Here is a 13,894-nt window from a genome sequence, read left to right on the forward strand (position 1 = left end):
TAGCTGACGGCAGAAGGAGGTCTGAACTTCAGATGATAAAATCTTTACTGAATTTAGCAAAGGTACCTATTTTATTATCCAAATTTATAATGTCATTGCATTTACTGCTCCTAAGGAAAGGACGCAAAGGCGTTTACATTTAAGTTTCGTTTAAATTTATTGATAAACCCTGTTAGCATAAAGAAATGCTAAGTGAGGATGCAAGATACATTTCGATTAATACTTCTCCACAACAAACATTTGCCAAAACATGGTGTATTTTTTAGAGTACATGGTGAGGTATCCCCCTTTTAAGTATTCTGTATGTTGCTTGATATTACTCATTTTATAATCGTCTTTAGTAGGATTTTGCTTTATGATGTATCGATTGAATTAAATGTGCAATTGTGTACACCTGCACCTCTTGTTTAATTATTAGTAAAATTCCCCAACTGGTTAATATTACTTTCCCCCAGCCCATTAATTTTTCTGACTTAACAAAGACTATGGACCTTATTCAGAAAATGGTAAGAATAAGCTCTGAATCAGTTCTATGGTCATCTAATGTGTTCAAGAGTTGCAGGCCATTAACAGCAACAAAAGCACATTACAGTTGGCAAAGTCTGTAATATGGACAGATCCATGCACATCTCTCATTTAGTTCCCATTCTCCATCTCTTGATGTCCGAGGAACTGCTGAGGAACTGTTTCCTTCCACATATTTAACACGTAACTTAGCATGTTTTCCCAATGCGGGCCATCACTCAGTGTTCCATCTTTCGGGGATGCATTGTTTCCTGTCACGCTGCTTTCAGTTTCAGTTTTTGGCTCATCACTTTGTTCAGCTGTCGCTCCAGGGTTGGGGTTGGTGACCATACCCAGGAAGAGAGGTGTGTAGGAAGCATCATCGACCAGCACAAAGATGAATGGCTTGTTGACTGCAAAAGTAGGAACACTACGCACCAGTGTAACAGAGGTCGCGGCTGAGGCCTCGGCACCCTCCTCACTCAGCTCCATGCTTGAGGCATGTTGTACTCCCGAAACCACTAATGGGCCATGTGCGATTCTGGATAGTTCAGGCCCAGTAAACAGCAAGCCCAGACCTGAAAGAAAATGATGAGAGTGTGGGTAAAAACTAGGGGATCAGGAATTTGCTGGTCAGCAGGTCCCATTAGCCCCTGCTGGTATATGCTGGAACCACACCCTATAGCAAAAATCATGTTTCTCCATATAGACCTTATTCACAGTAGCACTATCTTTGATTTTTGACAGGAATGAAAACACAGGAATAACAAGCTGTAAGGGAAACCAAGTGTAAGGGATAGACTTACCTTCTCTTCAGTGACGTGCACTGTATAAAGCTGTCAAAAAGCTCCTAGATCACATCTAATTTTCCACAACTCATGTTGTCTGGAGTTTTTTGTCTACTGAAACTGCTTGGAAAGATATTTTTCAGTGCGCGGAGGGAAAACAACTGTCTGATCCAAGTCAATCAACTTTATTCAACAAACGCATTTAACAGCATTAACTATTCTCACAATTGCCCCCTAACAAAATGAACAAATCAATTATTTGTAAAGCTCACAATACATTACATAGAATCACACTGGTCATTTTATATCTGTAATTTAATGCACAAATAAATGCCAAGCCATGCACTCTGTATTTATTTATTTTTATTTATTTTTTTTACACTTTAATAGCTTAATTGAGACTTATTCCAAGATGTTTATTTACAAATATACAGTAAGTGATTAGATCGGTTAACACATTCACATTAAGGATGGATGGGTGGATGGATCGAAAGCGTTTGTGTGTGGGAAAATCAATGTAAACTGCGTCTCAAACGAGCTCCAGTCAGGCCCGGCTCATGGCACAGGCTGTCTAAGGCGCAAAATAACAGTCAGACAGACGCCGCACCAGCGTTCTTTTTTTTTTTTTTTTTTTTTTATGTTTTTGTCGGAAGTGCGCCCTCTCGTGACGACTGTGAGCCCTTCTACCCATATATTGAGCACTAGCGCTACGCGATTATATTATAATCGGATCCTTATCATATGTGGACAAAATGAGTGAAAAAAGAACCAAATTATCAGGTGCGCAAGGCAGGAAACGGCACAAAGAAGAGGAGCAGAAAAAAAGAGCAATATAAAGGTAAGAATCACAAGTTAACGATTGTTCATGTCATTCGTTGATGTTTATTTACTACTTTGAAATAGCTTATTTAGAACCTCTTAACTGGCACGGACACTGTGGGACATTTTTTGCTTGTTTTATTTAAGTTTAGTGCAAGTTAAGTGCAGTGTAATTTCTTTAAAATAAATTTAAGCTTCTATAATGTTGTTTTAATTTCAGTTATATTGCTGCTTGCTTTCACTTCACCAAAAAACTCCAAGTGTCTTCTTTTAAAAAAGACCAAGATTAGGACTGTAGTCTAAAGCATTCATGCTAAGCACCCTCAAACGAAACTAGAGCACCCTCAGTTGCAGACCAGGGCAAAGTACTGCCCACAGGTCGATTTATCATGAATGTTTATTAATAGATCTTTTATTTATCTGGCTTTGAGACCTACCGCGCATCCACAAGCTTTTAATATGCCCAGGGTTGCTAGATAATAGATGCAACACCCCATTCAGAGATTTATACATGCACAAATAGGAAATATTTCACCTTATGTCATACTTAATTTATCTGGCAACCATGTGCGCGCTCTCTCTTCTCTTCGAAAATAAAAAACAAAAAACGTAGTGCTCAATAGTGCAATATTATGCTAAAAGAAAAGTGTGATGCAGCCACTCCGTGTCCATTCGTGAGGATGCGTGTGCTGTTTAGTGCCAAGTCTGCGAGCAAACCTTTTCAGTGATGAATTTCAGTAAAATCCCAATAGATCTTCACATCTTTGTTCTTTGTGTTATTTGTAAAATGCTGAAGTCCCTCACACCTGTATGTGAATGTTACTCTGGCAGTAATCATTTATCAGTGTTATGCAGCCTGTATTATTCAGTTGTGTGCTGAATGCCAAACAAACCATTGACGAGACCCACATCATGACCCATGAACATGTAAACGGGTTGATAATGTTTTCAGAATAAAACAACTTTATCCACTTAAACATTAAAATAAGCTTTTAGAATCTATAATTTCCAAATATTTTATTTGACTATTACACCAGACTCCTGATGTAGAGTGTTAAATTGAATACTAAATCACCACTGCATTGAAGTATGGTAAAATAAACAATAATTGTATTCAGCCTTTATTCAGTTTTACTAACACATGATAGAAAAGTAGCAGCACAACTTCAAGCAATCGCAGAATGATCCCATCAGTCAGTATTCACTTCAGAAAATTGTGCATCATTCATTGAGTGCATGAGTGCACTTCTACTTCTGGGCTTAAAAGATACAACTATGCTGAATTTTTATCTTCTCTCTTCCAAGATCTACTTAACGGCTGATGTGACCCCTGTATCAAAATAATCGCACACACCTGCTTAACTGAATATGTAAGACTAATACTGCAAATTGGCAAGCAGATTTCCTTGAATCCCAGCAAACACACAAAAAATCCCTGCATTTTGTGAACGCACAAAATGCTGCATCAATGTATGTCCTATCTGCAGATGTAGCATTTTGCTGTCATTTTCAGTGACAGATCATGTGGGGGAAAAAAAAAACGAAGCAATACATGTTTTGTTCATGAAAAACTGTTATATATGTTGTTTTAGTAGCCTTTAAACATGATTTAATCTATTAAAAAATGTGTAATTACGATACATCTCCACTTTATTCAGAAGCACCCTCAGTGATTTTGATCTGGGTGGGGCCAATCCAAAATCTCGCCTAGGGCGCCAACAGAGCCTGGGCCGGCCCTAGCCCCAGTCCACCTCACTGCATATCTTGAAAACACCCACAGTTATAAATGCATGTTGCACTAATATTTAAAAGGTTTTGCAATTGATTAAAAGCTTTTCCTGTCCATCTGTCAGCATTGCGGGGAGGCTTAAACACACACTTCCTGTTACTATTAACTCTCTCAATTGAAGCGCTTGAGAGTTTGAAGTGCTGGTTATATGTTTTCATGAAGAATTATGAGATGGCACGTTCTCATAGGGTAAGGCCACGCATTCTCATTAATAATTATGAGACACTTATGACGCAATGATGCAGTACTGTACATGGAAGTGTCACATCGTGTGACGTTGACTCGATGATGATTTTTAACAAGAAACATGAAAAGAATGCAAAAAATCCCTAAATTAACCACTTTCCTCTTAAAATTTAAATTAATGGATGCTTACATTTTTTCTATAATGTATAACATCTGGTAAAATCTCAGAAAACGTAGTTTAGTGTTGAATGACCCTTTAAAGATAGTGTAGGTCTATCCCTCAAAGCCTTGTTGTCATTCCCGTCAAAAATCAAAGATGGTGCTGTTGTGAATAAGGTCTATTGACAGACCTTTAAAAGTGTTTTCCGACCATTTTTTTTCTTCAAGAAACTTTCAATTGCAATTAGTTAATTTCATTATACTACATCGTTTCCAAGTGACAGGTTGTTTTTGAAGGGCTCTTAAAAGTGTGAAATTGACTTTTTCCCATATTCCCCAATATTTTCCACTATCTGCTGCTATTGATGAGTGATCAGTGACATGGCAGCCCATCCTGGAACTGAGCGCCCATTTGCAAAGATGGCAGCCTCCATTTGCCTGCACTAGCCAAGTAGACGCCATTGAAATGATTGCATCCTAAAGGATAGCTTGTTCCAGGTTTTTTAGAGCTCCTTGGTATTAAACTACACTCTTTCTATAAATAACAGGATTTTTACAGTTCTTTTTTACTGAACTGTCATCTCTCACTTCACAACAATATTGATCAACTTCATGTGGACTGACAAAATAGGACTTAACCTTATTAAGGGCATGTTATACCACATGATGGATAACTGCCAAGTTTTGATGAAATTCACAGCAAAATGTCAATCAAAAACAGGCTCTTGTACCTTACCCATGTTTGTGAGTGCTTGTCGCAGATCCTGTCGGTACTCAAGTTTAAATTTGGGTAGTTTCACATGCATAGACTTCTCACTTGGGAGATGTTCATACAGGTCTGAAATGTTGAGCTTGGCAGCTGCAGTTGACAAATTTGCATGTGTTGGCAGTGGCATTACCACCAAAAGACTCATATTTCCTTGGAAAGGGAACCTTGCAACCTGAGGGGGGGGGGGGGGGTGGACACCAACCCTTTTTTAAATTTTGAAAATACTAATAATAAATAAAGAACAAAATCACAATTAATTACAAAATAAGCAGAAAAGGTTGTACCTGTGTGCCATCCTTTCTGTCTACATACATACTGAGAGGATATTTAGATCCCATCATCATGTCCACCTTCACAGAAGTTTTTTTGTCAATGTAGAAGATATCTTTTACAGTAAACTTTGAATCAAAGCGAGACTGCCACTCCCCTAAGAGTAAGAAGTGAAATGTTTGTGTTTATAGCAAATCAAAAAGGTGCTACATTGCCACTCACTTCTATTTAATTTTTTATTACGTTCTGCTTCTGTCATGACTGCTTTCAGAATGGGACCAACCTTTAAAATGAATTGCGTTTATCAGCATAACAACAACATTAGGTGGAAGAGTAGACATAAAGTTGGTTATGCGACCTTTGGTGGCTTCTTCCACCCATTGATTGACTTCCTCAATGGAGGTCAGTTGTGCAGGTTCAGATTTATACAGGTGCAAAGATCTGTCCGCAAAGTCCTGGTTCACCCTAAAACCTTTTCAAAGACATAAGCAACTGTAAAACCTACAAAAGACACCAGTAGCCTGAATAAGAATAGCATTTCAAGTGAGTTAGCAAATGTTTTGTTCTGATCCTGAAGCTCAGTGTCATCTTTCAGTTACTGTATATCAGGATGAGCCTGACTGAGGAAAAAAAAAAACATCCTCACCTGGTTTGAGGTAGAGTCGGGATGCCATTTTGACAGCTTTGGAAGTTAATTGTTCTTGGAGACAGCTTAAGATTTCATGAAAATTAGTCAGCTCTTGTGGCTGAAGCACTTCTAACAACTTTTCCTCTGTCTTGTTTCTTGCTCCTAATTAGTTAAAAACCAGATAGATATTTGCATTTCTTTTTGTATTGAAATATCTAGTGCATACAAAAATTACAACAATAAGGTGAGTAAATGATGACAGAACTTTCATTTCTAGGCAAACTCCCCCTAATGTCTGTATGTGTACGCTAACAACTGCTAAAATTGCTTACCCAAAGCAAGCTCAGCAAGAGCAAGAGAGACACTCAGAGGAGATATAATTATATTTGGTTGCTCAGGCCCAGGCTGTAGATTTTTTAAAAGCTCCAAGCCAAGTTTAACCACTGCACCACCAACTGCACGTTGAGCCTCCAGACTTAAGATATCATTGCAATTCCCTTTGCCGTTATCCGTTCCATTAGAAGCCTGGGATTGAAGAGAGTCATAAAAATGGCCAGATTTAAGGCTGTGTGGGCTTTTTAGAAAAAAGCTAGAGAGACATGGATGGACAAGGATTATAATTTTACATTAGAGAGTATAGTGAAGAAGCTGTTTCTTACCATAAGTCCAAACCTTAAGAAACAGAGCAGTGTAAGCACTTCTAGGCAGTGCTTCATGTTTTTACGGTAGGCCTGGAAAACACAACACAGAACATCTGCCAATGTTACAGCTTCAGAGAAAGACAATATTTGGCAATAATATGTTATCACATGTTATAATGCTGTGTTGCACAGTAAGATATATATTTTTTTCAAGTCACATAACTGATTTTTGAAATTCTTTTGGTACTTTTAACTGATATAATATTAGAATTGGGTCTGGTGTTTACACACATTTGAAGATACAGTGCTACTCAATCCACCAAAGACTACATAAAAGACATTTTTTCAGCTGTAAACAATGTATCAAGTAATAACAGCAAAACAACAACAACAACAACAATAATAATACAGTAATATAAATTAATGTGATAAAATAATAAATATTAAATAAAAAAATTAAATGTTTGCAAAATTTACTTGACTAAAGTCTCAATGTTAAATTACTTATCTAAGAAAACTATAAGAACCATTATAAAATGCAAAGAAAAAAAAACCCATTAAATTATATGAGAACTAAACATAAATATGTTGGTGGGTTTCCCCAAGGTCTGCATGAGTCAGCACAAAACAAGACAGTTTTGAAGCAATGTTTTCAAATAATCACCATGCTATTACATATGTTCCACAGCACAAAATACAGTTATTTTATATAAATTATGATACTAAGTGATTTGACATGTTTTAGTAACATTTGCTAAAGAATCAGAAATTACTCATGGTTTATGAAAGGTCTTCACAGTTTAATTCACTAAACAAAATTATTTCTGCAAGAAAGATTTTCAAATTTCATAATAGCTGTAGTCATTTTATAAATATTTTCTTCTTATGCACATGCATGCCCGGATTTCAGCTAATTTAGGAATAAGCCAGTGCTAAACTAAAGAAATCAGGGAGAGTTCAACCTTCTTAATGGCTGTATGGTCAACTAATGTCCAGAACTGTTTAAGAAGTTGAAATAGACAATTTAAACTTACCAAACCAAAATGGCAGGAAAATTGTGATAAATATGGTGAGAGTGAATGATGTAGTTCCAAGACAGATCACTGTGAGTAAAATCTTGTTAGACACTGCGCAGTTGGTTAATGTTTTATCCTTCATTGACTTGTGTCACCATTTTGTTTTAAATGTAAATATGAATATATGTGAACCTACGGTCAAACTAAAGAATCCCCACATGTGACACCAAAATAGGTACAGAAGCTAAAATAAAACTTTTAATTATTTATTTAGTTTATGTTAGAAAAAAAAAAAAAAAAAAACTTAGACAGGATAGCGGTTATAGAATGTCGGACCAATAAATCATGACAGTCCTTACAAACCTTATTATTCATTTTTGGAATGCTTTCAATTGTATTCATAAATTATATTTAAAGAAATAATTATGTGAAAGTATTACAAACAATATTTCAGTTTGTTCAAGGAGGGTATTCCACTAAATTACCAACCAATCTCCTTAACATGAACAATAACAACAACAAAATTATACATTATCTATAACTAACTTAGATAATCTTTTGTGTAGTAATACATCTCTCATACTTTTAAGAGACAAATTATTTCTTGAAAAGTATGCTATTAAATCTTGCCTTTGTAATTGTACTAGAATTAGTTGCAGTTGCAATTTCCAAAGCCCTTAAATGGAATTTATTTGTCCAGTTCACCACCTACGCAGAACCTTGAATCCTTAGTCCCACCCACTGTTAGACTCAATGTCAAACGTCCAACTGACAACTTCTGTAGAAAACAACATTCAAATGTATGTCTATATTGAATTGTACAGAATAGATGATACACACACTTCACATTAAACATCTTTAAGCATCTCAAAATCCTCAGTTTTTTATATCGTTATAAATTTACAACATACACTCAACATTTAACTAAATCAAAACAAACATAATCCTAAATTAAAAGTGTGTTTCTAGGCTTGCAACTAACTGGTTGGCAAATATTAGGTCCTACGGCATTAAAGGAACATTCTTGGTTGCATGCTTGTTGCTTTTACAATCACATTATTTTAGACTCTAGGGGACGCCAAATCAATATATATAGCTTTCTAGATTTCTTGTGTAATATCTGGTGAGAACACAGGGTTTGAACAAAGCTTGCACATGCATCAGATGTGATATTAAACTTTAACACACAGTATTATTATCAAGAAGATAATGTAATCATTAATTGACATTTTTACTATTATACCATTACTATTATGAGTGTTAACTTTGTTTCTGTTTTGTAAAACAGCATTTAAAGGGCTATAATATCTTTATCAAACTTGTTACATAGACACAAATGAAACTGTAGTCTATAGGTACAAATAATTTGGATATTTAATTTATTTACTATCTTGGACCATGATCAACATGTACATCATGACTTTCCACACTTTCTTTGTGATGAGTGATGGTGGCCAAACAAATGCTAAGGTTGCAGGCTTAAATCAAGTCAGGGTGACCCAGGACATACTGGATCGGGCTACACCATCTATCATGTGCAAAGAGGGGCTGTCCATGAAATCCTTGTAATAAATGAGAAGAAACCACAGCCTAAACACATTTTCTTTATGTATAATTTTGGAAATTCTAGTCACAGACCAGTAGAACAATTTTGACAAGAAGAATGGGGGGAAAAATATCCACCTTTAAGATGTGCAGCAAAGATGAGATTTACTCAAATATAACTCAAAGGCCAAAAACAGTTTATTTTTTATTGATCAGTGCCACAATTTCTCAGTTAACCCTCATGTTCTATTGAGGTTGACCAGAGGACTATGATGTATATGTAAAAACAATAATAGCCATATTTTAAAAATTTTCAGTTATGGGACTGGTAGCTATTAATGTTATTTCTGTGTGTGGTCATTTTGACCCCTGCAAAACACATTGTAAAAACAATTCTTCTAAAAAAAAGTATCTCTAGGTATGTATGCTAATCAGATAATCTTAGTATGTGAAAATTAATTGTATTTATTCAGGTTTTATGTCTGAGGTCTCTGAGACTCCAAACATAACTAATGTAACAATTTTAATAGAGGATGGTCAAGTTTTTTTTTATAACCTCTCATTGTTCCATGTAAAAACATTACATGTGAAGAAGCCATTGTTATAGGCACTATATGTGTTTGGACCAGTGGCAAGTAAACAAAGCTGTCCCAAGTTAAGTTTGATCCAACTTTGTATTATTAGAGTTTTTGGCTTCACCTAAATAATTAAATAATCTCTTGATGATTGGCTGTTCATTGGTCTGATTATAATTCTCTGTTGTTTTGGTTTTACAAAACAAATAAATAAAATGTTAATATTTTTTTATTTTATTTATTATTTTATTTTTACAAAAAGTTCACCTGTAACGCAACCCTGGGTTCATCAGGATTTCCCATAACACACTGATGACTTAAGGAAATCTCATCCTCACTCTCTCACAGAGAACTATTGTTAGTGTCTCAGCAGGTCTGTGAGCCTGTCTCCTGCTGCTTCTGTGTAGAGTTTCAGTAAAGGCAGCAGTGTATGCCCACTATTTATCTTCGTGTCATTCAACTCTTCTCAGACAAGAACATGTCTTTGTCCTCTCCTTGCTCTTCCCTATCTGAACTAACTTTCTTAGTTCCTTTAGGCTGTGATCATTTCTTTAGGCAGTGCTAGGCCAGAGTCCTTTCAAAGACACTTGTGAGAACTATCAATCATGAATTTAGTGGTTTGTGAAGTGAAAAGCAGATGTCAACAAGAAAGCTGGCTCAAGAGCACTGTGCTGCGAACAGAAATGTATTGATTACAAGCTTAATGGGTTTCTGAGGCCTCTTTTAATCTCCTAGAAGTTAATAGGTCCTTTTATGTGGAAAAATCTAGAAAATAAATACATAATCAATATCACACAGGTATCACAGCTGTGTTGATGTACAGAACAACAGCAGGATTGCCATTGTGATTTTGCTTTTATACAATAGTTCAACAAACAAGTAAATAATGTTTACTACGTTTCAGGCCTTAAGTTGGTCTCATACTCGAAGCGAATTTAAGTGAACGAATTGTTAAATTTTTTTGGTGGTAAACGACCCTGTGTTTTGTAATGAACCAGTTACAGGTTGCGTTAACTGAAAATTTTACAAATTTTTTTAAACATTGATGGATAAATCCAAAAGCTGTCTGTCATTCTGACAGATAAAAATATATATATATAAATAAATATTTTAACGTAGTGCATCAGTTTTGACTTCACTCTCTCTCTTATTCTCCCATGTGCCCTGTTTATTGCCTGGTATTAAAGATGTGTTTTGGGAGATCTGATCACAAGTGAACTAACTGGTAATATGCATCCCTTTTGACCAGTTGTGTTCGGATTTCAAGGAGATGGTCTCTGTTTTCATGATGACATACATCAATCTTACGTCAGTGTGTTACTGCATGATAATAAAGTGCAAAAAAGTATAAGAACAAAATGAAAGCGCAAAAAAGTGGCATATCGTTTCTGCCAATTATACTTGCATTTAATCTAAGTGCAAACATTACATACAGAGCAAAATTCCCAGGCATTTTGATGGAGTACTTGTAACTGAGCTTCAGACATGTGTGCGTTTCATCTGTGTCACTTTATGTTGATATCAGATACACTGAAAAATTTCCATGAAATTGTACATTTATGTATGCATTTTTTAAAATTTTCAGACCAGACAGTTATTTCCTCTTAAAGTGCACACAACCCGCAAAGTTTAAAAATCTTATTTGAGCGACTGTAATGTATATGCCATTAAAATGGATCCTACACCCCTGAATGTAGCCCTAGTACTTATGGGGCCCTATATTAAGAGTGCTAAGCGCAGTGCTAGTGGGTTTGGCGAAATCGCGCTCGCAAGGCGCTATGGGCTGGGTCACGTGCAATTTAATTAGGAGATTCTTCTCCGGTTATTGCAGCATCTGCATCCTATTATATAGTCCATTCCCTGTCAAGCACCAGTGATATAAAAAAAGACAGCACATTCATAAGAAGTTGGTAGTGTAAATGGACTGTATGCAATGAATTAGAAGAATAGAAATATTGACTTACGTTCTTTTGTGTATTACCTGTGTGCGTCCTTGTTGAATGTGACGCTCTTTTTATATGCATGGAAAATGTTGTTCTCGTCAGGATTTGAATTTACGCTCCGTTAAATTATAATGTAAGTATTATTAATCATTTTCATCTACTGACACACAAATCATGGCTAGTATTAACAGTGATTGTTTCGGAACACACTTCACTTCTACCGGTCGATTTTGATTTTGAAAAATTAAATGAAACCAAAAAATAGTTCTAAAAATTACAAATTATTCTTAAAATAATAAAAAAAAATTACAATCATAATAACGAAGTTTTCAAAACAATCATACCAAATCCAAACATTTTACCCTCTTCAGCTTCTTCCACCAGCTCCTTTTGCAGTGACTTAAAAATCACTACTACACAACAGGTGGAAAAATGCCAATACAAATTAGATCATAAATACAATTGTAAATATAGACATGACAATAATAATAATAATTGAAAAATAAACAATGACCTATAGATAGTTTAACACAAATCTCATAATTGTTTCATAAAATGGCTACAACAGTGATCGTCATGGACATAATTTGATCTTCCACTGTCTTGGAGTTTGGACATTAACTTTATTACCACCTGTGGTGGAATCTCCAAACTCTAAATGCAGGAACTGAGTATAGATTTTGCATTGCAAACAGAAGTGCTTTTGAAACATCTTAGAGCAATGACCTATTTCTCAGGAAAATAGCAAATTGCACTTTGCACCACTTCATTAACATACAATAAATGCACAGTTTGCGCGCATACACCCACAGTGCAAACACTCCCACCCACGGCCACTTGTGCTTTGTGCTGGCACTTTGCGTGCTTTCAATAGTAGAGCCCATGAAATGAAAACAAGTATGACGGATAAAAATAGACCATGATGGAAATTTTACCACTCAGTCTGTCGGAGTGATGGATTAAGTTTTTTTAAGATCAATGAATCAAACTCCTCACCACTATTTGAAGCGTCCCAGGCAGAGGCGTAGCAGTCATTTTAAAAGTGCTCGCACAGACCCAAAACTTACAGTGCAGTGTTAATATATTACAGTATATATTAATATACAAGTATGATATAAGTATTATATAATATATAAGTATTATATACTTGTAGTATTTGTAGTATTTTAAAGATTCAAGTATTGCAAATTAAATGCAAAATTGAGCAAAATTAGCTGCAAAAATAAATGACATCTTTTGGAGCACTTTTGCTTCTGTTTCACACATGACAATAAAAGACTGAGCACAAGCTGGTCCTGAATAAATTATTTAATCAATGACAATAATGACAATTGTGCATGTGCACAATTTTATTTTTTATTCTGTGCTTGTGCATTGTAGGATTTAAATCCAAGTGACTCGAGTGTTTTGACTACATTCACCAAAATTCATTCAGATCCATTTAATGATTCAGTGACCATTTCTGGTGATGCCACCTGGTGATGTCTTGTGTGAAATGAGTTAGTCACTGAATCATCGATCAAAAAAAAAAAAAAAAAAAAAGTAATCCTTTAAAATTTGTATGTCTAAAGACCTACAAAGAGACTTTAATAGATGTTTTATGCATTACAAGAACAAAGCAAATCTATCATTTCCCTACAGTTTGTGAGCTGCTGAGCATGACTTTTATCAAAAGACAACAATAAAAGTCTTATAATAATTGAGTTTCAATAACATCCATACGTTTTCATGTATAAAAAAGTGTGTCCACAAATCTATTCACTTCAGTAATATGTTCTAAGATCACAGCAGATCTATCTTTTTTCTTACAGTTTGTGAGCTGCTGAGCATGACTTTTATCAAAAGACAACAGTACTAGCCTTATATTATCATGAGTTTCATTAATGTCCATACGTTTTCATGTATAAAAAAGTGTGTCCACAAATCTATTCACTTCAGTAATATGTTCTAAGATCACAGCAGATCTATCTTTTTTCTTACAGTTTGTTGACTGCACACCAACATCTAGTTAAAAAACAGGAGCTGATATTAAAAATAGCTTTACATATTTAACACAGATCTAGTAATCTGCTTAAATTGGCAAAAAGAACTGATCAAACTTTTACCTCACAAACATAATGTAAAAAGCATAACTTAATGAAGACTCAGGCACTAACATTAACTCCACTTACAATGTGTGCTTAAAAGAAGGATTGTCCTTTGTTTTTGTTTTTGTTTCTGCAGTGCATTTCACGTAATGCTGCCAATCAAGAACGACATGCC

General features: G+C 35.3%; 1 protein-coding gene across 1 annotated transcript; it reads right to left on the bottom strand.

The window, feature by feature from the left end:
* Positions 1-138: 138 nt before the first annotated feature.
* LOC127428646 (alpha-2-antiplasmin-like) lies at positions 139-7,697 on the bottom strand. Its single transcript, XM_051677133.1, has 8 exons — positions 7,588-7,697; positions 6,572-6,643; positions 6,245-6,437; positions 5,931-6,074; positions 5,568-5,756; positions 5,299-5,441; positions 4,982-5,186; positions 139-1,082 (listed from the first exon to the last, which is right to left on the bottom strand). The coding sequence occupies exons 2-8, from the start codon at positions 6,626-6,628 to the stop codon at positions 637-639; spliced, it is 1,377 nt and encodes a 458-aa protein (XP_051533093.1). The 5' UTR covers positions 6,629-6,643; positions 7,588-7,697; the 3' UTR covers positions 139-636.
* Positions 7,698-13,894: the final 6,197 nt, after the last annotated feature.

The sequence above is a fragment of the Myxocyprinus asiaticus genome, chromosome 38 (assembly GCF_019703515.2).
Source record: "Myxocyprinus asiaticus isolate MX2 ecotype Aquarium Trade chromosome 38, UBuf_Myxa_2, whole genome shotgun sequence".
NCBI lineage: Eukaryota > Metazoa > Chordata > Actinopteri > Cypriniformes > Catostomidae > Myxocyprinus > Myxocyprinus asiaticus.

Bases quoted from the DNA above. Each gene is read 5' to 3' on its own strand.
- LOC127428646 (XM_051677133.1), bottom strand. From the start codon at position 6,628: ATGAAGCACTGCCTAGAAGTGCTTACACTGCTCTGTTTCTTAAGGTTT. The intron at 5,757-5,930 runs GTGAGGATGTTT...GTCTTTGAAAAG, and splicing joins CCGACTCTACCTCAAACCAG to GTTTTAGGGTGAACCAGGAC. The intron at 1,083-4,981 runs GTAAGGTACAAG...ATTTTCTTTCAG, and splicing joins ACAAGCACTCACAAACATGG to GTCTGGGCTTGCTGTTTACT.